The following is a 24,716-nucleotide window of genomic DNA, read 5'->3' as shown; positions in this document are numbered from 1 at the left end:
ATCTGTCCAAAGTCGCTCGTCCAGTAAAGCGCTCAGTAAAAATCAACAAATCACAAACAATGTAGTTTTTTTTGCGTCTCTCCTACAACCCTGAATTCCCATTAAGGCCCTGAATGTTCATGGCAGGAAAACAATCAAGAATTTTTGGCCATGATTTTTTTTTTTTTTTTTAAGTTTTCCCTTGATGTTTCCCTTTAGTATAATTGTAGTTTTTGGAAAGAAAAATGCATGTTTTCCCACTTACTTTGAATAAAAAACTAAAAGTTGCACAACTAAAGCAGGAACCTCATCATCATTAACCATTTTGCAGAATCCAGCACTAGAACATGAGCCCAGTAACAATGGCATAGTTGACATACTTTTAAACTGTAGGAACCTTCATTACAACTCCAGACATTACTGCTCCATTCAAATGTATTACTCATGGTTGATTTAAAGCTACAATACCTTTGCAATCTCCAACCTTGGCACCGCCTACAATGTCCCTTTCTTTTATCTATCCAGACTTGGGGAGGGGTGCTGGCTAAAGTAGGGAAGCCCGTTTGTTTTGTTGCTTTTTTTTTGTATTGGATAGCAACATGGCCATAGATGGGAGAGAACGCAGAGGAATATCAGCCAGTTTTCAGTGGTTCCTGTGGCTGCCAAGAGGAGGAAGCTTTGATTAAAGCTGTACAGAACTGTAATCAGAAGTTCATAGTCAACAAACCCAAGATCATTAGGGCAAGTCTCTGGTATGCTGCCCTGGCTTCAAGTTGCACATCCAACAACACATACCGCTTTTCACTTTACAACCCACAAACATTTAGAGGAATGAGAGCACATACATTAGAAAACATAAGTATGTTTTTATAATATGATAAGGTCTTTTACAAATGGCATCACTAAAATTAGAGGTCACATCAGTCACATCTTTATTTTGACAGTTTTTAATGAGAAAAGTAGATGGTGACTTTGGGGAAAGGTGGAATCACATTTTCCAGTTCATTCTGAATAAACAGATCTCAAAATGAGACAACCATGATTTTCTTTATATTCATGGTTGTGAAGAACAATTGTTTGAAATTTTTTAAAATTTGTATGTGTGGAGTTTGGCCAAAGGAAAAAAAAAACTTGAAGCAACTTTTTGCTTTTCAAACTCCAAAATCTTTTCCATAAATTGTGGTTGGTGCTGCAAAGACAGCTGCAGAAAAGATGTTTCCCCTGTCCAATATTTATTTGAATAATCCCTTTATTTAATTTATACTCTACTCATCCATGAAAAGAGAACATGTTTGAATAGCTTCTTTCAGAAAACCATTTCAAGCTGGAATCTTGCAGTCCTCCAAATCAATAAGGATGCCAGTTTGCATGTTGCACACTACTCAAAAGATGTATATACAAAATACAAGCCCCAAACACAGAGAAAATGATAAACTGTAGTAAAAGGGTGGCTGTCTGAGACCGATGGGAGACACTGGGGACAGTGCCAGCAGATGAGACTTCAGTCTGGCTCCAAGCAAACCACTTTGCATCATCATTACCACCCTGCAGCTTCAATTACAGGGCATTGGCTGCAGCATAGGAGTGATGCCTAGAGCAGTTCGTATTTTGGGAAGACTAGCACTGCTGTGAGAGGGTGCGATAACTGATGATTTTGCATTCACCACAGACATGAGTCCAGCAGTACAGCAGGTTCTGGAGTAAATTGGAGCAGTGCATGCCGTTTCCCAACAGTCTACTTTTGGTAAAAGGTCTTGAGTGAAGATTAAGGCCAAGTAACCTTTACTTCATCCATTGTTACTGAGAGACTGCATGTGAAAACTGAACCTGGAAACGGTTGCCATTTTCAAACCTTATAAGAAAAACATAATTGCTATAAAAGGCAAATCTTCACTTCAAACATCATTAACTTCTGAAATGTAACATCCTACTGATGTATCTTTACAGGAGTCATAAAGTGTAGTCTCTATTGCAAATATAAAACTACTAGCGCAGTGAAGTCTTGTGTACATAATAACACTATCAGATCCATCTACCCAGCATCTAGTGGTAATACCACATCAGCAGAATGATCTGGCTGAACCCATCATTTCTATTGGACTGGAGGAACAGAGCTTAATGTATGCAAATCTTTGTTTTTTAAGATCTGCCAGAAAATCTACAAAGGGACTCTTTATATCACTAAACAAACCATGACCACTGTTTGTTGGGCACAAGGTGCTAATATTAAAGGGAACCCTGATAAACACAGACAGCAGGAAGAAGATAATACTGTATAACATACAGTCCCAGTAGTTCAGACCAGCAATTACCTTCCACTGAGCTAGATGCCAAACCAAAGACAGCTCAGATAAAAGCTACTTGAAACGAGTCAGTCCAACACACAGGGAAAAAACCCCAAAAAACTGCTTAAAAATATTTAGATTTTCTCATGAACTACTATTTTATTTCCTATCAAAGGTATCCATTATAACCTCAGTGCAGTGTCCAACTATTACAGCAATACATTAAGTTTTCAAAGCACAACAAAGTCTTTTCAATCCTTTAAAGTGTCCCACATATGAATTCTGGGCAAAAGATGACTATTCTTTGTTATTGAAAAGTGAACTAAGTGTGGCAGATCTTTGGGCTAAAAGGGCTAATACATCCATCTCACCCCATTCATTCACAACCATACACCATCTGACTGCTGCAGATATAAAACACATGTGTAAACTTAAGAGGGCGCATGAACAGTGGAGGGAAGATAACAGGATGACTTTACAATGTGCATAAGAAGTAATACGTGCCATTTCACACCTATCTATAATTTAAATTATACATCAACAATAATCGACCAAAACCTACTTAGGTCCGAGGACAAAAATCTGATAATTTCTCTAAAGACAATGGAAGAGGCATAGACTGGTGACTGGACTTTCACAATTTTCAGCTTCACAATTCTGACTGGTGACTAGCAGGGTGTTTAAATATTTTTCCAATCAGTGAAAGCACCGCACCAATTACAGCCAAGCTGTACAGAAAACACTGCGTTAGATACCATTTTTAGTACCAGCGAGGTTCAGGCTTCAAGAAAGCAAGTGAGAACATGAAATTCAGCAGATACCAAGAAGGCTAACTGGAGAACAGTAAAGGCTCAGTAACAGACCCATACAGTTTGAGCCAAATGAACTTGTGCCCACTGACATGAAACAAAGACTTGGAAATCTCATTTAAACATGTTGCTGTGAGATTTAGAGTATTTCTGTGTTCTCCAGGCTGCAGTTTAAATGCAAGACACATTTACCGCATTGTCAGGAGCCCTGTCATCATGTTTAGCCACAAAGAGGAGGAAAAAGGGTGAGCGATAGATGCAACAAATAAATTATCAGTATGATCAGGTCATACTGATTAGCAAGAAGTATATTTTCAGAAGGATCAGATACTGTTGAGCTTTCACCTGCTGACGTAGTGTGACCAGATGAGATTCCCATATGTACGAAGACCAACCTAAAACTGATTCCTCCTCACCTCATCCTCTCCGTCTTTGTTTTTGTCCACATCAAGAAAGTGCTTGTCATCACACGGGGTCAGACTTTTAATTGCTGAATGCTGCATAATCTCCAACAACATTGTTGTGCAAATATGTTGTGGCACAATAAGAACGTTAGGACTGTGAAGAGGAGAGAGCTGAGGACAGCAACCTAAGGTTTTTCCATCGTTGGTGAGCGACTAAAGATGACGACAACGTCCTTCTTCTCAAGGCAACACTGAAGCATTGACTGTGCAATTTGCAGATCTCCTTTAAAGACAAAAGTTTGTTTAAATAGATTTAACAGCGAGTCTAATATTATGAATTTTGTTCCTCATTTATGGACCATATATGATTCTTGAAGCTCAGAACAACAAAAGCTTTGAAGTAATGTAGGTGGTCTGAGTCAGCCTCTACCACACATTACCATTAAAAATCTGAGGGATAAATACAAGTCTGAACGTTTATTTACACATTTTTGGTGCCATGGGAAACAATTTCTCCAGACTTCAATGAATTTTCCCCCAAACGGCCTCAGTGGATATGAAGCTCATTACACATCTGTAGCTCATTATGGACAATAAATGGTCACACAAATCTCCTTACTTTTATCAAAGAGAATCAAAACATGTTCATTGTAAAAAAAAAAAAAAAGTAAATAAATCACAATAAAACAAGTAGAGATGGGGGAGTAAACCCATCCCTTTTAATACCCTGCAAAAAATTTTAAAAAATAAAAATCTGAGAAATATGCATACATAAGTAAATGTTTACAACAGGTTTGAGTCAAGCATGCAGCCAGCAGTGGGTTATAAATGGAAATCATTGTGTGGGACTCAGGATAGGGGAAAGGAATGCATAACATTTTGAAGTAAACAAATATTAAAAAGACATTTCCCATCAGCTACAACAAAATCACAAAAAAACAACTTAATCCCATCTTTAAAACATATAAATTTTAGATTTGCACAGTATCAAAAAACAAATTACACCATACACTAAACAACATGAGCAATTAAAACTGCTGCAGACCAGGATTAGTACGACTGACTGTGCATTTCTTATCATGACTTCGTAAACCTGGGCATCCTGAAACCTCAACCTTCTCCTAGTCTCTAAATGAAACATCTGTATTTTAGCCAGATGTATACATCCTACAGTTTTATCTGAAGCTAAAAACACACTAAAAGCTTTTCTGTCATATTGTATGCATGATTCCAAGCAAGCCAAGCCTGAACTAACTGGAAAGAGATGGCAAGGGCAGTTGGCATGAAAATCTGTTAGAAGAAAAAAAAAACTGTAAAATGTACATTCAAAGTCTCAGTTAAACAGGTTTGTATATTTTAAACCAAATCTGGAGACTGCAGACCCATACACTGAGCTGATTACAGATCTGACCACATCCACGTCTGATAAAAAGACTAGGTGAGACACAGGAAATGTTTTCAGAAAATACACGTGCTAGCTTCTTGGAAAGACTCTAAACACGACCAATATTTATTTATTTTTAGGTCATTTGGAATAGTCAAAGAGGAAAAGTAAAGAAGTGATGGCAGATCATCAGTCATGTTAGTTTACTTCCTTCTCATTTTCTTGCTCTTAAAACTCAAACAACAAATTGCCTCATTACAGCCATCAACTGGTATGGTAAATCATATTCTTCATGACAGTTTGTGTATTTTTACACAACTGGTTTGACCAATCAGACCTGGTATCCCACATCAGGTATAAGTGTTGAGTATGATGAATAATTTAAGTTTTTTGACCAAAAATCTGCAGAAATCAGTCTGTTTACGTTTAATTTAAGTCTCATAAAATCTCTATGTAAAAGGTGTGTAGTGTTCACCACCGTATTTATCAGCATCAAAATGTAGCAAGTTATTCTGCTGAAGCTCAAATGCTTCACTAACTTTAATTAAACACAACTACGTGTAAGTTTCAAATCCAAATCCGCATCAAATTTTGTCCAGTTTAAAGTGCAAGTGTCTTCCAACTATAAAAACGATTTATGACCAACAAAAACCATTGTTCTAAAATATAGATGTTCTCCACTATAAAACTACAGGACATAAAGTCTGTTTCTGTTGGAATGAATACATTGAGGATTCCTTATTAATGATGTTGCCTCGAGAACGGCTTCTGGAATGATGAATCGCCCCTCAACCACCTTTGTAAACGGCACCGACTCACAAAAAGAGCCCTCTCCTTCCCACCAACAGCTCCCAATAAAACGCAAAAGGCCAGCTATTCCTCATGTGCACACCCGGAGGGCTGGAAAGCTCAGGGAACCAAACAGGGACCCAGTTTGCTCTTCCACTCCAGGGGAAAGGAAAACAGACAGGCTCATCAGTCAGAGGGGATGAGGAGAGGCATGCTGCCCATGGAGTGGCCACAATAGACCCAGGCTTAAAGGCTTGCAGTCCACGTGAAAAGGCCTCTCACTGGCCAGTCACAGAGCTCACTGTGCAGAGGAGAAGAAAACATCCATCCACCAAAACCACAGCCAGTAGCATTCCCTGGACACTGGCTTGGCTTACCCCCCCCAACAACATGCCAAACCAAACAGGAAGAGCAGGCATAGCAGACCTGAAATAGTAGATCATTCAGAGCCATCATCGTCAAGCAAAACATGTGCATTTGTGTACTTTGTGACAAACGAGAAACTCCAGCAAAGTGAATTTATCTCAGGTTTCCTCAAGTAACAGCAAACATTTTCTACCACAGATCTATTTTTTTCTCTGTCTGAATCTTTTCAAAGGTTTGTTTCAAAGCAAAGACCACACAGCTTTGCACCACCATAACCTTGAAAATGGACCAACACAAAGCCTTATGCTGCTGTGCCTGCTAAAATTCTCTGGACATGTACGCGACGCGATTCATGGAGTTGCTGACCCCTCCATCTTTGGACAAAGTGCTTGTTGGTGACACATTTCAATGCCAAGAGAAATAAGTTGAATTTAGCAGAGAGGAAATGTTTGGTCTACAATTATCTAAAAGCGTGTGTCACCCTGACATATTTGGCCGTGCTGCGCTTGAAGGAATAGTTATACAGCGACTGTTGTGTCACAGCGCAGCATCAGGCGAGCCACAAAGGCAAGCCTTCCTAACCTCAAAATGGATCCTTAAAAACACAGACCGGGAGCTCAGACATAATGACCGAGTTATGGTTCATGTCTCATGAGAAGTCGTTTTGTTTTGGCCCTGTTCAGTGCAATCAACATCTCATTGTGGCCACTTCTTGATGATATAAACAAATGCTCTGAATCATGACAGTCGCCAGCTGCCTGAGATACGATCTGTTTACAGGAATCTAGGAAATATTTACCTTTTGACTCAGTGATGAGCAGGCAGATATTAAAGTCTGCAAAAAAACAACAAGTCAAGCACATCCTGGCATGACAAGACAAAACACCATGCATGTCAAAAACCATCAATACTGGACTGAAATTTAAACTTTATTTTCCCCACATAGACACTTCCTTTAATATTATGCAGCACATCCAAATCTATGAGGTTAGAATTTGTATTGAAGCTGCAGAGTTTGGTTGATTCAGGACACTTTAGCAGGACTGATACTTCCAATACTGAAGAACAGACTGTGCCTTGCAAAGGTATTTATACCCTTTGAACTTCCACATTTTGATTACAGTCTTCATTGTATATTGGAGGATTGTGTGTGACAGACAAATGCAAACTACTGCATTGAAAACTAGTTGTAGTTCTCCTCAAATTCACTTTTTTTTAATCTAAAATTGTGGTGTGCATTGTAATCAGCCAGTCTGAGTCAATATATATACAACACTTTTCTGCAATTAGAACTGCCAGTCTTTTGGTGTAGTCTGAACAAGCCTGGCACATCTAGATGCTGTGCTGCAAAGTTGAATGAGTAAAAAATGCTTTTTTGTGACAACAGAAAGTCAAACGTAGCCTGGCTATCTTTTTGTGGTTGCACATTGGTAAAAAAAAAAAAAAAAGAGGAAAAGTTGGAACATGAATATATTCACAAAGCACTAGATACATTAAAAAGTCAAGACCCAGGTCTTAACATGCAGTACTAGTTTTAGGCAAGAAATCTTACGCCTTTCAGGTTATTCTGCACATGTTCTGTGTAATGCTGCAGGCACAGTAAAATCCAAATTAGGAACATTTCACATTAAGGACAGCTTGGGAATGTCAGGAGGCTCCCTGGTGTCCATTCTGCTCCACCTCAACCCCCCTCCAGTCGCCTCCCCTTTCTCTGCTCAGCGCACAAAAACAAGCCTTGTGACACCCGGGAAAAGCAGCACCAGGCTTCCACAGCAATCACAGCCACTATTGTCAAAGGGCTTTTTCTCAAGCTATCCAACACCATGGAAAACAGGGGATCTTGTTGCGCATCCTACTCTCTCCGCTCAGGAAGCCAAGTGAAGGGTGGAAAACCTTTTAGGGGCTTTTTCAGCGAGCTTGATCACCTGATACAGCAGGGCTGTGCACCTTTCACGCAGGACAGAAGGCCTTGTCATGGACTCTCCACATCTCCACACTCAGTGGGCTGCAGTGTTTCTGCCAGCCTGAGCAGCATAATGCACAATGAAGCCATGGTAGGAATCTTCCCAGTCATTTCCCCCAAACGAGCCATATGAAAGAAATCTACTCGTATGGAGCTGAAGCAGGAGGTTCACCGTCACAACAAGGTAGTGATCAATCATACCACCGAGTCAGGTAAAACAAAATCTAAATGTATATTAAAATACAATAAATGAAATACTTGGTAGCGCATTATTAGATGAAATAAAGTTGGTGACAAAAATATACTTTAGGACAAAGGACCATAAGGATTTCGCTGCAAGAATAGCTAAAGACACAAAACGGATTAAATAGAAACTCTGTTAATATCAAAAAACATGCTAGTCTGAGCAGTTTTCCTCCCAAAAAGCTCGCTGATGAGTCCTTCCACCAAAACATAGCTCTTAATGTGACCTTAAGATGGCGGACTTCCAGTTCTCTCCTCCAGGATTTGCAGAAAGCCACATCAAGCTGAACTCCACTGTGGGTTTTTGAATGTGGTTTTAAATGCCAAAAAAGCCCTACTCCAATATTTCAGTGGGTTACTTAAGGCTTTAGTTAGAGAAGGAACCATTTCAAGCCTGATGGTAAGTCGAGCCACAATTTGCACAATTGTGCTTAAAAAGAAGATGTAGCAAACCAGCTGCTGGCAAATACTTTTTTAGCAACTAAACAAACCAATGTGTCCTGGCCTAAAGTCAAAATGCTGCATGGAAAATTCCTACAGTTCCCAAAATGCACCACAATGTTTTTGTTAGATCATTCCCGGTCAAACGGAGAAAGTCCACTGAATTCAATAAATCGCTTCTCAAAAAGATGAGTTGTGCTTTTAAGTCGCTGAACTTTCAAATGTAAAGTCTCAATTAAAAAAAAAATTAGTATCAGAATATTTAATTAAAAACATTTAAATAACCACTTTGATTTCAAAAAAACTTTTATAAGATATAAAAAGGGAAACAGGTTTATCAAAACAACTTGACTCAATCATTGCAACATTTATAAAACAAATTTTTTTGTTCAGACTGTGACAAAGGGCTCCGTTGTTTAAATTATACTGACCTCAAATCACCCAGCTGAGTAAATGGTTGGCGTTTGAATCATGAGAGATAAGGAAAGATTGTGTTTAAATAGTGTGCACTCATTTTGACTCCAGGGCTCGAGTATAAAAGTGGTAAAAGCTGGTCTATAGCAGCTCATAATTCCCCAAGAACTATTGCTTTCATTGAGAAACATTGCAGTTACCATCAGATAACTGGAAAACACAACACAGGGGATTAATAATACTCAACAACACTGCTTTCCTTCATGTAAAAAACCCCTCCTATCCTTATAAATTGAGCAGAAAACATTACCTAAAGGTACCAGGTGCAGTGAGATTCCACACTATTAGGACATATATATATATATATATATATATATATATAACAAACTATAATGGCAGCAGACTTATCAAATTCTGCAACATTTTCCTTCCACTTTGATGGCCAGCACTGTTGTGTGCTTTGCACAAAAGGCATCTGGAAAGAATGCCTGGTAATAGTTTACTCTAGCGCAGAACAATGGTCTCATCTCTTGTTGCAAACGACATTTTCTGCACTCCTGGCAGGTCTTGCATGAGCAGGGAGCCAGTTTTAACACATGCAAAAGTTCAGACAGAAATCCTTAATTTCTGTTATTACCAGACAAATTCTCAAGAAAACAGAAAACACCTCAATATCCTCAAGATCCACTTGCACCCACTGGACCCAAGTTCCAGCACAGTCTCGTAGAATCATTGTAGGCATGGATTCAACAAGCAAGTAATCCATGCTCTCTTCATGGTCTCATGAACTGGACCTTCTCAGCCAGCTGCCTTCTAAAAAGAACGCTTGATTGTTTTTAAGTTCAAACCTCTGAGTATTTATCTAACTTTATGCCTTATCTCAAGTTATAAAAAAATTTCTGGAATTTTTTGAGCCACCACAAAAGGTCCTGAATGTTTTTTTGTCCCCCCTCTGTTGTCATTTCACATGTTTTGTCATCTACTGGGACCAAATGTATGAGATCAAGTATGTAAGCATAGCTGAAATAGCTTGTGATGAACTTTCCCACAACATTTTTCTCTTTAATTCAATGAAGTCTTTCCAGATGCCCTGGTCTCCCCCTCTTTTTTTGTTGGAAGGATAAATAGACACAGCATAGATTACGAGAACTCTTAGAACCCCAAGTCTGTATTTCACTTCTTGTTTGCCATGCTTGGAGAACAATGCGTCTCCTTTCAGATAGTCAAAGGTTAAAGCATTGTTCTGACACAATGCCATATTTTTTTGTTGAAATGATCTCTGAATGGCTCCAAACTGCTGTAAAGCATAAAGCCAAATATTTTTAAAGGCTGACCTTTGAAGCCTATACACTCCCTGCTATAAAAATGTCAAAGCTCCCTGTACCCTGCCTTTCCTGTCGCATGTAACAGACAGTCCACAAACCCTTTTTAGGGCACCTTCTGTGGCATCGGGGACCAACAACCCAATAGGAAAGTCAAATAAGTCTTTTTTTTTTTTCTTGCAAACTGGGCCGTTGCAGTTAAAATAAATATGGAAAGGCAGGCGAAAACCCCCCCCCAAAAAACATGTTTCTCAGTGAACGCGAGTCCAAAACTCCAACTACATATGCGCGACAGATTCTGGTGTATTCAATATAGAAAGAGTGAAAAAAACGATTCAACCAAAAAACACAGCAAACTGGAACCAGTTAAGACATAAAAAAAAATTTATATACACTTTACTCCTCCTAATTCTAATTAAACACATTTTACAATACGAGAACATCTACCCCGTTACAGAATAGACAAAAATTAGCAACCAAGATGGTGGACAAGTTATAAACATAAATCTCAGACAAGAAAAAATCTGCTTTGATGGCAATATTTACAAGAAAATCCAAGAAGAGTTTGGCTGAAACCAACCTGAGAGTGCGGCCTGGACAGACGGTTGTTTTTATCCTCTGGTGACCATGAGCGCAGCTGCACACTGTAAAATAAGGACAAAAATAAGTCAATGATGCATAACAATTCCTAAGTCAGCCAGCATGCAGTGTCTTTACAAACTCCCATTAAACTTTTTCCTAACTTCGCCACATTGGTACTATATACTTCAGCGCAACACAACCAGCATAAAGTGGAGTAAGTGGAGAGAACAATACTGTAGACATGATTTTGGTGGCAGCATCATGCTGTGGGGATGCTTTCCTTCAGCAGAGATGAGGAAGCTGGTCAGAGTTCATGGTAAAAATATATACCAAGGCCACAAAAGACTTTGAAACTGGGTAACTTTCCTGGACACTGAGTTACAGAGGAACAGTTTATATCAAAGCAAATTAATGATCTTTGAATGTTCATATCTCAATTTTGCAGAATATTTTGCAAAACTGATGTTTGCAAATCCAAAGAAAAAGAAATGTAAAAATAAAAATCAGCCTCAAGATGCACCATCTTTGTTACAGCTTTAACTGATGGAGGCTGAAGAAAAATGTATGTCAGATTTTTTGTGCAAGATCTTGAAAACCCTTCTAATTTCACTTCATCTTGACAAAATGAGAATTTTTTTCCTATTTAAGAGGTTAAATAGGAACAGTGAACAAGGTGTTTTTTTGTATTTTTTTTGTTTGTCCTGCAGTAGCTTTTGGGAACTTAAGAACATATTATGCCCCAGAAAATGCCCTAACCATCATTCCTTTGTCTGATTTCACATCCTTACAAAGCAAGAACAATTTGAATCTACTGATGATCTACAGTAGTTCAGCAGCAGTTTCTTACTTATTATTTTAAAACTGATGACAAAACACTGCTGGACTGAAACATTTATGAGTCCATACAAAAGCAACAAACTGCTTCCAATAAAAATTGTCCAGGAGAGTGAGCAACTGCACCACACACACACAGAAACTATGGTGAACATTCCCCATTCTGCCTTTTGTTGAACTCAATGCAAAAGAAGGAATGTGATATCCTGTGCATATCTTTTGTTACAACAGTACAATCCCATTGCCCCACCTTCAGTGTGTCACTCACATACCTATTGACTCGCCTGTTGTGGAGTCAAGAGAGCACTTGGTGGTGTCTTTTGTCCAAATACAGCTCCGTTTCTGCTCCAAATACCTGGGCTTCTGAAAGATGCTCAACTATGTTCGCGGTCTTTTTAGGACACGTTGAAGTTCTTTTTATATCCGTTTGTTCACTTATTGCACACACTCTTTTCTGAGCAACATTAGCCGGAGTGTGGAGTTTCTGAAATGTTATACGCCGCTTTATTTGTAACAATAAAAGGATTTCTAAACTAGTTGTTTGCCCCCACCTTCTTGGTTTCCTCCAGTGTATTACGAGCATAGCAGTCCTCCAAAGTTTACTCTCCACTGCCAGGCTAGATACACCAGTAACAGTGATGGCAACATAGGTTTATAGTTGATGCACCGAAGAGGGTGCTAGGCTGAGCGGATCACTTGCACCGTTCGCGTCCTACGTTCGCCTATTCAGCTCAGAACAAAAAACCTGGTCATTTTACTCTTGAAATTGTTGTTACTCGGCACCACTATTTGGAAGAGGTTCTTGCAGAGCAGATTTGCCGAAACCAGCATTAATATAATCCCTCCATGAAGGTGCTCAGTAGAACGATGCGTTGTATGTGCATTTATATCTCACACATGCTCGCTCAATACGTGTTCTGTTACACACTTGGCTCTATGTCTTCGCCTGCAAAAAGTTAATGTAAATGAACCACACCACCAGTAAATGACAGACTGATGTTTTTATTAATCAAAGTATTTATTCGCTTGGATAAATAATTAATTGTAACCAGCAAATCAAAAGCCACAGACATTACTAAGGATACTAAACATCTTAATACAAGAAATATATGAGTGTTATACCTAAGAATATTTAGTTTATGCATACCTATAATGGACAGTAAATATTGGTAATGTTTCTTTTAATCCTTGGAGCTGGCCCAAGGTAATATGGGGCCTGAAGCAGAATATAATTCAGGGACGCTTTCTTCCTACCAAGAACATTATCATGACTAACTAGTGTTTCAGTACAGATTTGGTAGAATCTAACAGAAAAAGATTAAAAACAACCAGTGATAATTGGTTCTTTTTTACTGAGCTGTATTTGTGAACAAACGGTGCTCAAAACAAGTTTAGAAAATATTAATACAAAAACAAGGTGGGCCACTGGGGGTCACCTACCACCTACCACCAAGCTTAGCAAGTTTTCTGGTGGAAACTAATGTGGTTATACCTTTTAGGAACAGAATCCATTTGAATGTGCATCCTTGAACACAACGTACATTGATATTTACAGTATTGCGTAACAATAGCTACCTCTTGTTGATGGTTGGTGTCAGTCTTTCCCCTCTTCTGTCAGGGCTGACAGGAGAATATGATGAATAGGGTCCCGGGGACTGTGACGTAGGACTGGAGATTTTATACTCACTGTAGTTCTGGTTCTCGTCTCGACTCACTATGACTACCTCCTGCACAAAGAGAGAGGGAAGGAAAAAATATGTCATGATTTCCGGTCCCTTTAATGTAACTTGATTAGACCCACGCCACACAAAAACATGCAACCGTAACGGGTTAAGAAAACTGCAAAAATTTGATTGGAATCTCACTGATAAAAAAATCCCTTTTGTATGTTTTGCCATTTTCTTCTTGAGGACAGTAAAGCACAACATGCAATAAACGGGTGTGCAATGTATGCATGAGTGTAAGTGAGCCAAAATCTGCCGTAGTTATAATAAGGCATAACATGTATTTGATAGCTTTTTCCATGGCATTAAAGACATGGTACACTGGAGGGTTCATAAACTATACCTGATGTTCATGAGACCAAATAAAACACGAAAGTCCCTCATAGCTTCAGCACTGACCTGGAAGCGTCCAGTGAGCTGTTCAGGGGTGCTGATGCCGTTGGTCTGTGGAGAGCTGGGAGTCTCGGGTCTTAAAAAGAAGAAAACCACAGAATTCAGATGAATTTTAAAGTCAATACCTTACAACGCAGAGTTGCATTTCACAGCTGTGCACCTGGGTTGAAGTCTGATCCAATTACAGCTGGATTAAAAGGAATGTAAGGCAGACAGAAACTTAAGGCAAGATAAATATTCTGAGTATGTAAATCTGGTCTAAATGGAATTACGAATATGCTGATGTATTCCTGATTATGCTGACAAGGCGAAAGTAACCATTTGTAAAAGAACACAAAGTATTTGTGAAATATTTATTCTGCATATATTCTAATCCAATGTGCATCTTTATTTTTTGGACTTCACTACTATTCTAAACATGAGCATTACAGGCCCTGAAACTAACATGAAAATGACAGTCAGCTGCAGGGCCGTAAATAGTCAGCTTCTTGCTTGATATAGTGTGGAGAGGCGCACAGCAAGGCTGGGATGCTTGTGGTAAATTGCCATGAAGGAATCATTCTAGTGGCCTTATGTCCACACATTGCATTCAGAGGAGAGGTGGTAGGAATTTGACTGCTAATGCACCATCTGTTTGCCATTTCTCACTGATGACCTGCTGTATGTAAGAAAAACTAGATTTGAAGACTTCCACAGCTGCAAATACCCCCAACTACATTGGCAGTTACTGGAATCAAGGTAAATTCGAGAATTAAAAAAAGAAAAAAAGAAAGAGTGATTAGGCATTAATTAAATCCATATGAGGGATCCAAGGCAAAAACCACTGCTAATCAACAAGAACAAGGACACACTTGCAGAAAAAGAAAAAAAAAAAAAAACACCTTGAGGAAAATATTCAGCAGACTGTTGATATAAAAGTGGAACGTTTTGGAAGGTGTGCGCCTCATTAAATCTGTCTTAAACTAACAAGCATTTGAGAAATAAACAGTCTACCAATAAAAAATGGTGGCAGCTGTGTGATGAGCTTTGGCCGGGCTGCATACTCGAGCATACTTGCCTGTTCTCTTAAAAAAAAAAGAAAGAGACCAAAGACTAAAACCTTCATCGTGCTTCATATAAAACAAATCCACAAAAAAGTAGGCCACAATTACCCCAAAAAATAGTTTAAAGTTTTTTCAGTGAGTTGGCAGAGAAGGTGCTGAAGTGACCAGAGTTTTCTCATGTCGATCATAAAGTAATCCATCTCCAAATGTGTTTGTGGGTATTTCTGGTCAGCAGGCTACTACGCTTTTCTTTTGCTCACAAGAAAGACAAACTCAAATGTTTGGAAATACTTCTGGTTTGTGAAACGTCATGGTGTTTGAACATGACAAACATCATCATTTGTCACGCATTATTATTATAGATGGTAAGATACGAGAGTCACGACGGTAAGCAGTTCTGCCTGAGCCGGCAGCCTGACTGCTTAACCCACTGACATCAGGAGTGATGAAGTCCTGGTAGTAAAGTGTCATTCTTAATAAACCCGTGTGATAATTGTTGCATCATTTATCAAACTACAACCTCTGCAAACTACCACCTACTCAACCCCACATCAAATTATTTAGTAGTCTAGACTTACAAGATCCACTTTTAACTTGTCTGTCAATACTCCTCCCAAATGTCTGAGTTTCTGTACTCTTACTAAAAAAATATTAAATTTAATCAGCAAAGTTGTGTGATAAAGTACAACTTAGGTTGTACAATTAAGTTGAAAAGACCTCAGTCAGCATGATGTTATAAAATATTGCAAAAACTGAGAAACCAGGTTAAAAAAGAAAAGACACAAAGATTTAAGAGATGAGAAGAAGGCTATATAGATTTGCTAAATTGGATGTTACTTTCCTTTAGATGTCCTAAATAAGCATCAGAACAAAAACAGACAAAATCTGATTATATAGTTCCAGCTTCCTACAGAAGCTGAGATTCTTCTGTAGGAAGCTGGAACTACTAGTTTGTGAAGTAGTTCACAAACTACTTCTCTTTTGAAACCAAACACCAAGCAGCTGTTGTGCCATAAATTAAAGAAAACTGAGCCCAAGAAATCAAAGCGTAATTGGTGCAAATCTATCTTAAATTCACACCATAGTGTCCGAATATAATTCAAGAGGTGGACTGATTTGAGCAACCACACTAAAGAAGGCTGTGAGGTGAGTTTTAGGTGCTGAAAACCCACTGAGAGTTTGTGTGATCAACAACAGGGCGGAGGCTGCACAGTGGCATTGTACCGGGCAGCCAAGGAGTAATGGTGTTTTTGGCTTGACTGTAGACATGAGGTCAGGAGGGAAAAATTCACTCACATGGACGTAGGACATCCGAGAAGGAAATCTGTGGAAACGTGTGCAAGTGTGTCTCAGTGGATGTTTGCATGCCATAAGAGAACAAGACAAACAGATCAACCCAGACCGCAGCAGAATTTAGGGAGGATCTCTAATCAAAATGCCAGCCGACGGAAGCATGGGCTCATAGGAAAAGTTTTCAGTAGCATTCAAACAGGGTTTCTGCAAATCTTACAACAAGGCCCGTTAGGAGGGAGCGGGGAGAGGAACAGAGTGGCTCTCATACATCCTGGCATTTCCCCTGATTACAATCACTTGTTTTGTTTGTACAGTGCTTGCTTGATGGAGGTGAACACAGCGCAAAGATTGTGGCTTTGGAACAAACAAACCATTTGGGATATAGAAGATATTTGTGATGTTCAAGCATGTCCAAAGCACTACATTTGTTTTGTTTATATATCCAACATATAAATATCTGCAAAACTAAGTCCACAGTTACTGAAAAAGCAGATCAGTGTTTTTTTGTACCTCTCCACCAAAAGCTGCAGATGGGTCTTTGAGTTCTTGATTTTGTTCTGGGCCTCCACATTCAGCATGTCAGCTGTGTTTTCACCGTTGATTTCCAGGATGATATCACCAGCATGCAGGTCTGCTTTCTCTGCCTTGCTGCCTCCATTGACCTGTTAGAAAAATAAGGTCCAGTTACTGCCCTACGTCCTAAACATAACCTCCAATTGAAGTCGGTGGGAAATCCACACAATGAGTGATAAGTAGAAAAAATGTGCAGAGGAAATGAAGTGCTCGTTAAATTCTTTACACAGAGAAACATGCGCATAGCGCCTGCACTGTGCTGATTAACAGTGGAAGTATTTGTGACACTCTTGTGAAGAAATCCTTATTGTGACACTTCATTACTTGACAGACTCTGACCTCTGCTACAAGCGTCACCACACGTCAAACTCAGTACTCCACCACCACCGCAAAGGGATTTTCAGATTAACGAGTCAAAACATCGCATCAGTTACTCCCCTTTTACAGTGCCTGGGAGGGGTCTTCAAACCATTTTTTTTAACCTTTTGCCATTTTGTTTAGCTACTAACAGGGCTGCATCATGCATCACAAATTCATCATTCTAGCAATATCCCTGAATGCAGTAGAATAGAATATAAATATCCTTTATTGCACCCACAGTGACAGAATTTCAATATGTACATTGCTACTGCATGGACTGCAGTAAAGCCCTAATTGCAAATGCAAACAAATACAATGATGCACAGGATTTAATATGCAAGCCACCTTAGAGTTATGAGCAATTTAGCTTTGTTAAATTGTCTATGTAAGATTCAAATAAATACATCGAAGTTTGTGGTTCCGATGTGGGGTAGCAATACTTTTGTAAGGCACTGTAAAGTCTGCAAACATGCATAGGAAAAAATATGGTAATAATGCCGTATCTTTAGACATGGGGATGATATTTGTCTGTGTTTTACTGACAAGTTAAAAACAGGCAAAAGAGTAAAGAAAAGTTTAAACATGAGTAAAAAGCCAATCAGGAAAATTGGAGCAATGAAAATGTGTCCAAACAGAAGGTCATTCAGCATCCAGTTCGCCATTCAGCTGAGAGAAGTATGAAGCTAGAGGTGCAATGCCAGTAGGCCCACTTGCAGGCAAACAGGAGTTGCTGTGGTGACCTACAACAGTGCATGTCTTCTCTGATCAGAGCAAGCCTGATTTCACAAAAACAAAGATCAGCTAGAGCTTCTTTTACAAAGTTTAGACTCCAAGACAAACAGAGGTACGCCATCTTTCAGGTCAACAGAATAAAGAAGTCAGGCATGTCAACAATGAACCGTTGCCAAAATCTTAAACTTCTCCAAACATATCGCTACGTAACCAATCCTGTTAAAAAGCTCAAGTATTTCCCATGACAGTTTTTCAAAACAATTTCTGACAACCCCGTTATTTACAAGCGCAGACATTTTCTTTTGGTATTTGCCATTAAGTACAGGGCCAAATAGTAAATGTGCTTTAAACTTCAGGCCACTGAGGCATAATTTATCCTCAATGATCAGGAACTACTGAAGAAGGGTGTTGCTGCAAAGGGGGAAAAAATAAACTGCTGTGAAGGACCAGGATGTGCAGCGAGCAGGTCAGGGTGCCTCAGTTATGCAGAAGTCAGTCTGAGCTAGGTTTTCCGGATTGTGTTCATTTCACTCCACATGATTACTGCTTCTGTTTTTCATGCTGCACCTTTTGTATTAACTGGAGTGTAATCTTGAGTAAAAAACATGAAAATGGTTCATTTAAGGTGCAATGGGTGAACCTGTTGATACACAAGCGGTGAGCAGAATCTGATCCCCAAACATTGCCCTGTTCAGACCAGGCATCCTTCACCTCCCACCTCAGCTTCCACTGCAACTGTAATCAGTGGCTTCCTTCCAATACAGTCCACATCCACTTTATTCTAACACATCCAGTAGTGAAGGAAATGGGCATGACACAGCAACAGACATAAACAAAGACAAGAAGAGAGATGAAATGAGGAAGTTTGCCTTCTATGACATACCATTACGACGTGTATTTTGTGAGAAAACAGAGGATACAGCCTTCGACCCAAGATAAGTTTGAGTAAAATGAATAAGTACCTTTGATACAGTAATGGCCTTCTTGAAGTCCCTTCCTCCATATATTCTGAAGCCCCATGGAGACGGGCCGATCAAGTTCAGTGTCAGTGCCATTGAATGATCGGATGAACACAGGCTCAAGTCCAACCCTGAAAAAAACAAAAAACAAAACAAAAAAAAACAAAGAGACTGTAAACGTGACATTAGATGCAAGTGATGTGCCAAACCGCAGCTTATGTACAGATCAACGCTTTCATCAGCCGCACATTTCTTTCAGCCAGACTTAGTACTGGATAAAATAGTGAAGACAGTCAACATTTCAGTGAGCTTCCTTTCATCTTCACGTTGACTGGCTTAAGTCCCCTTGACATGGATTGTGCAACCACATCAAATAGGAATGGGAAGAATCTTAAACCAAAGACATACGACTAAAATTGCTCAAGAGCCTGCAGAGCCAAAGACTCATTAAATCCAACTGCTTCTTCTAGACGACCAAAATAAATAAACAAAATCCTCCAGACAGAGTGAACAAGAAGCGAAACATTTCATCAGGGCTGACTGCACCCATTTACACATAATGTGTGTTTATCCAATATACAGCAGTGTATAAGGATATGGCATGTTTGACATATGGTAGTGCTTTAAGACATGACACACTCACATTACAGAAACAAAAGTAATTTGTTTAACAATTTCATTGGTCAGGATTTGCATGATCATTTACAGATTCTGTAATATTCTATTTGTCTGCGTTTCTAAATCTATTGCTTATAGTAATGTTAGAAATTGCAGCGTTTAAAGGGAATACACCATATTTTAAGTCACAAAACCTAAAAATGCAGCATTCATTTCCCTTAGTATTCAAGTCTGCGTAATTTATCCTCCAAAGTTCTTTGACGAAGCTTGAAATAAAATACAATTTGGTTAAATTTAAACCACATAAGTTTTGTATTCACATTGTGTATAAATTTTTCATGTGGCTATATTAACTTTCTAACAATTAGCCACAGAGGCTAATTGTTTTTGAGGCTGAATGCAGAGATTTTCTCAAGCTAGTATTTGGTAAACGAAGGTGAAACCAAACGTTTGCCAAGTACCAACTTCAGCCCAACATATTACAGATACACAAACCTACAACTTAATTATTCTCCTGTTTCAATTTATCCATATTGCACAAATTATTAAAAAATTACCTTTATTTTTGTTAAAGCGTCAGCACTATTGTGCTTCGTGAAGTGTCTAGAGATTTGGTTATGCATAAACTGATTCAATTTATAAAGTACAAGTAATACTAAATAAAAACAGGTTTTGCAGATGCAGAGCTTTAAATGCTGAAAACCAATTAGAAATCTTTTAACAAGTTATACAGAACAAAATAATGTTTGCAAAATGTTAGGCTTGTTTGTTTCATGAAAATTATTTTTTCCCCCATTTATTCCCATGTTCTCTGATCTGACGAAGCATGACAACATTATAAAGATGACGTCAGCAAGGTACAAAAGGGTAATTGGATAAGAAACTACTGCATTGGTATCCTTTACAGGAAGTCCAAGCATTTAATGACTAAGGGGGGACACATTCCTCACAAGCTGTTAGTTTATGCAAATCAAGCCTTGTTGACACACATTTATATAAAATTTAGGATTTTTTTGTCCCAAATTAGCTCAAACTGCTGCTCTTTGACTTAGCTACAACCTGTAATTAGACCATCAGCTAACCTTGTTAATTACCGTGTATGAAGTTTGCCTGTTATTCAACTGCCAACATGCCTATATGTCGAAATACTATGTGATGATGAGATAAGTATTGCAGATACATACACACATTTGTACTATAAACATGCAGAGCTGTTGTGACTGTGATGGATAAAAAAAGTAAATGTGTAGGTGGATATATAGATGATCCGGTAAGTTTTTTTTATTTTATACACTCTACTGAATGCAAAAAAAATAAAATAAATCACCTAATATCCAAATTTTTATTCAAATAAATAGACAACCTAAAGGAAACAATTACTTCTATAATATTACAGCAGGAATCTCTTAGATTTTAAGGTTAATATAACCCAGTAATAATGGAAGAAATCATTAAAACTTTAGACGAATTTATAAATGAATGATTAAATGAACAGGATATAGGAATAAAAGTAGACCACCTCTACTGAACAAGTGGTTTTTTCATATATATGGATTACAATGTGTGGCTTTATCAGCCATCAACTAGCAGATAATATGGTTGTAAAGTCATTCTCAAACTACTGTGCTTAAAGATATGTCAGTTTTACACTACTGAAAGTAAATTACTTAAAATGCAATAAAAGTCCCGCCAATTATTTTATAATGGCAAAACAGATCGATTGGAGATCCGAGTCACTGATGTTTCTTCCACCTCCACATTGTAAATCAACAGATGTCACATGCTTAAATAAACTAAGATTTCAATATAATTAAAGTTTTATAACTGCAGAATTGTGAAAATGAACTGGGAAATGTGACCAACACGTCCCCCCAATGCTATTAGCATCCAGAGCTAATATGGAGACTAAAACTGATACAGGTCAATTTATAGAAGAAAGGAAAGTCGATAAAACTACAAAATAAAATCAGAAAATCTACAATATGTCATCTAAATTATGATGATCTGTATTATTGAGATTTTGGGGCATTTACATAAAAGACTCACTGCAATACAAAGACTGAGAACAGCTTTGAGGTAGATTCAATCACAACGAACAGCTGCAAATAATAAGTAAACCAAGACTTGCACAATCTGCTTAACTCAAAGATTCAATATCAATGCACAGGTGAGTATATGCCCCTGCTGCACCAATATGCAATAAAGATTTGGGCTATAAAAGAACAAACAGTGATCCAAGTTGAGCCTCAGCATTCTGTGTGTGTAAGACTTAATCTTACCACTACACTGAAGACAAAATATGCTTATGAAGGTGGAATGCACACATATTTATCTCTGCATCAACACTGGAGCTGAAACATGACAATGATGTATAAATCAAGCCAAGTAATAATGTTGAGCCATTTGTGTCGGAGATTCAGCCCATTTCATGACAACTTGACCTGCACCAACCTGCGGCCATCTTGACCTGCACCAACAGGTCAAGATGGCCGCCATTTTGTGTATCACTGCATTTTATCACTATATTTACAAATAAGTGATGTTTTTCAATGTTGGACCAGTATAAAAGCAGCCATAAAGTAAAGAAAGATTTGTATGCATCATTACGACAGATCAAAGATGGAGGAATGGATATTTACTCTTTACCACTTTCTTTTTATCCTTCCTGTAACAACACAATGCATCACAAAGCATTGTAATATCAGTTTGTACAACATTAACATTGTAAAGGACTACTTGGAGCGCAATAAGTGCAATAATTACAAGAGTCATGACATTGACCTTGTTGGATGGACCATCGTTGCAGTAGATGGCCACATTGGACATGAGACAGTACCCATGAAGCTCAAGGTCAGAGTGTTTGACACACTACTGAGAAAAAGAAGAGCGATTTGGATAAAGTCCATTTTCCATTATAGTCACTGAATGATTGTCATGCGGTCCTAATCCTTCCACCAACCCCACCCTGTAGATTATCCCTCCATGCCCATGCTTGAGAAGCAGAAAAATCTAAATAAGCTCTTTGTTCTCCTAAATATTTTTGTAACCAACAGCAATCTAATTTTATTACTGCATGCCAGTGTATAGTATCAGCGAATCACAGTGGCAATTATGCTGATTAATATTGATATTACGACTTTTTCGTCTTCGTGTTTCCAGCACATTGTGACCTTCAACGTCTTGTACACCAATATATGTGTAAGGTGCAGAGACTGAATTGAGATTTGGATGTAGGTACATGGAGAGACATAGCTAAGATCTTTCAGGCCCTCTTCCACTTGGGTGTTAAAAGTAAAAGGTGTAGTTTTCAAAACATAATCTGTTTTATCTACTAACATCTAAACAACATATTACCCCATCAAAATCCCCTAAGCATGAGAAACCCAATTGATTGTATATGTATAAAATGCATATAAAACAAGTTTGCCTGTATATTCTATAGAAACCACATCAAAACATATCAATATTATTACATTTTAAGTCTGAAAATACTTTACCAGAATCTACTTAACTTCCATCATCTTTATTGTCAAAACAGTAATATAGTGAACCAAAGCATGCCATGAAGTCTTTAAACATAAAATATGAAGATCAGAAAAACATTGCAGGCTTGAGTAGATCTAGGACGGCAGTCGCTCTCCTCCCCTCTCGCCCATTTCATTGTCTGCACATTCCACAAGTGTTTAGGACAAACTGTGCATACCTAGTTTCTCATTAAAAGTCTGGGCCAATTAACAGGGTTACTGGGCTCACCATCATTAGGGTCTCTTAATTACTGTGGCCTGCAAAAATAGGCACAGTAGTGCTAATGACAGGGAGCAGCCGCCCCAAACTTTCCCAGCCTCGGGGGGAGTCTTTTAGCTGTAGGAGTGTCTGCAGCCGTTCCTATAAAGTGACCAGAACCACCCCAGCACCCTGCCAATTTTGTGTGTCCTGACTGCTGGTATCACACAAATAAAAGAGGGTGACAAGCTGTGGCTGGGCTCAGAGGCTGGAGAAGAGGCTAGAAAAATACAGCAGCAGTAAGAATCAGTAGTCAAGTTATGTATGATGTGAGATTACAAAGTGAAAGCCGTTTGAGAAAGCTTTCCTTTCCCACAGTCGCCGACTAGCAGTTGCCAGCACACAAAAAATGTTTTGCTCTGTTCTTGTTGCCACAAAAAGTAGTAAACGACTCATTCACATAATTAATGTGGAACATTAATTAATTAGATAATTTTGTCTGGTTCTGCGTCGGCTGTAAAGCAGGACACCATCCTGATGAGAAACCGCTATAAGCTGTAGAAAACCACTTCTGACGACAGATGGATTTGTGACTTTACTGAGAATCTGCTCGCCAATGAATTAGTGTGTGACATTTGACACACGAGACGTAGCATACTAAAATGAGTTTACACTTTGGATCATATTCTTTAATATTGTATTACTCAAAACATGATTTTTAGCAAAGGGATAAGTTGGGACACCCTACACCCCAATAGTCTACAGTATGTTATTTCATACAAAGAATACCAATGAGTCCAAGTTCTAGGTTTACATTTCAAAGTTTTAAGTGAGTCTATGGTAGATTTACTGGTACATGTTGGATCATTGTCATGTTTCAGGATCCAGATTTGCTTCAGCTTTAACCTTTGTACAAATTACCTCACATTTCCCCTCCACCTTCCTCCCTCTGACACACAGCAGGATTCATGGTGGATTCAATGGTGATGAGCTGATCAAGTCTTGCTGCAGGAAAGCATCTAAAATCATGATACTACCACCCCCATGCATCATTTGCCATTGAGGTGGTCTCCATATGTGTACAATCTCGCTTCAACAGAATCCGAAGTCAGATTCCTTGTTTATTCACACAATCCTGGCCAATAAAGCCGATTCTCATTCTGTAGAAAATATTAAGTTTCACGATAGGATCCGACAGTTTTTACTAGTAAGATTAGAAATGAATGTAGCTTTACTTTGTCTTTTTTCAGTCCGTTCATTTTCACAGGGACATTCTTCTTCTTTGGGAAAAGTTCAAGCATGTCATGTTCATACGCAATATGTTAAAGACTCTTTGGCACTTCACATGTCTGAAAGCTTATCCCTAAAGGCACAAACGGAAAGACGATATGACAAGACAGCATTGCATTCAACTCAATACTCTCCACTATGATATGCAGAAAACCTTGACAGCGTACCCAAAAAAAAAAAAACACTTGTGTCC

The 24,716-nt window shown here is 38.6% G+C and overlaps 1 protein-coding gene across 1 annotated transcript in view; it reads right to left on the bottom strand.

Moving 5' to 3' along the window:
• pdlim2 (PDZ and LIM domain 2 (mystique)) overlaps window positions 1-24,716 on the bottom strand; it is a 41,209-nt gene that overhangs the window by 11,733 nt on the left and 4,760 nt on the right. Inside the window, exons 2-6 of the mRNA XM_008419048.3 lie at window positions 18,896-19,023; window positions 16,779-16,930; window positions 13,939-14,008; window positions 13,391-13,542; window positions 10,980-11,043 (exon numbers count right to left, since the gene is read on the bottom strand). Coding sequence (XP_008417270.1) covers window positions 10,980-11,043; window positions 13,391-13,542; window positions 13,939-14,008; window positions 16,779-16,930; window positions 18,896-18,988 — 531 coding nt within the window. The 5' untranslated portion in view covers window positions 18,989-19,023. The remainder of the gene's footprint in view (window positions 1-10,979; window positions 11,044-13,390; window positions 13,543-13,938; window positions 14,009-16,778; window positions 16,931-18,895; window positions 19,024-24,716) is intronic.

This window comes from Poecilia reticulata, chromosome 9 (genome assembly GCF_904066995.2).
Source record: "Poecilia reticulata chromosome 9, P_reticulata-male-v2, whole genome shotgun sequence".
Taxonomy (NCBI): domain Eukaryota; kingdom Metazoa; phylum Chordata; class Actinopteri; order Cyprinodontiformes; family Poeciliidae; genus Poecilia; species Poecilia reticulata.
Note: the sequence above shows the minus strand (reverse complement) of the source record. Positions and strands in the feature narration are given on the sequence as shown.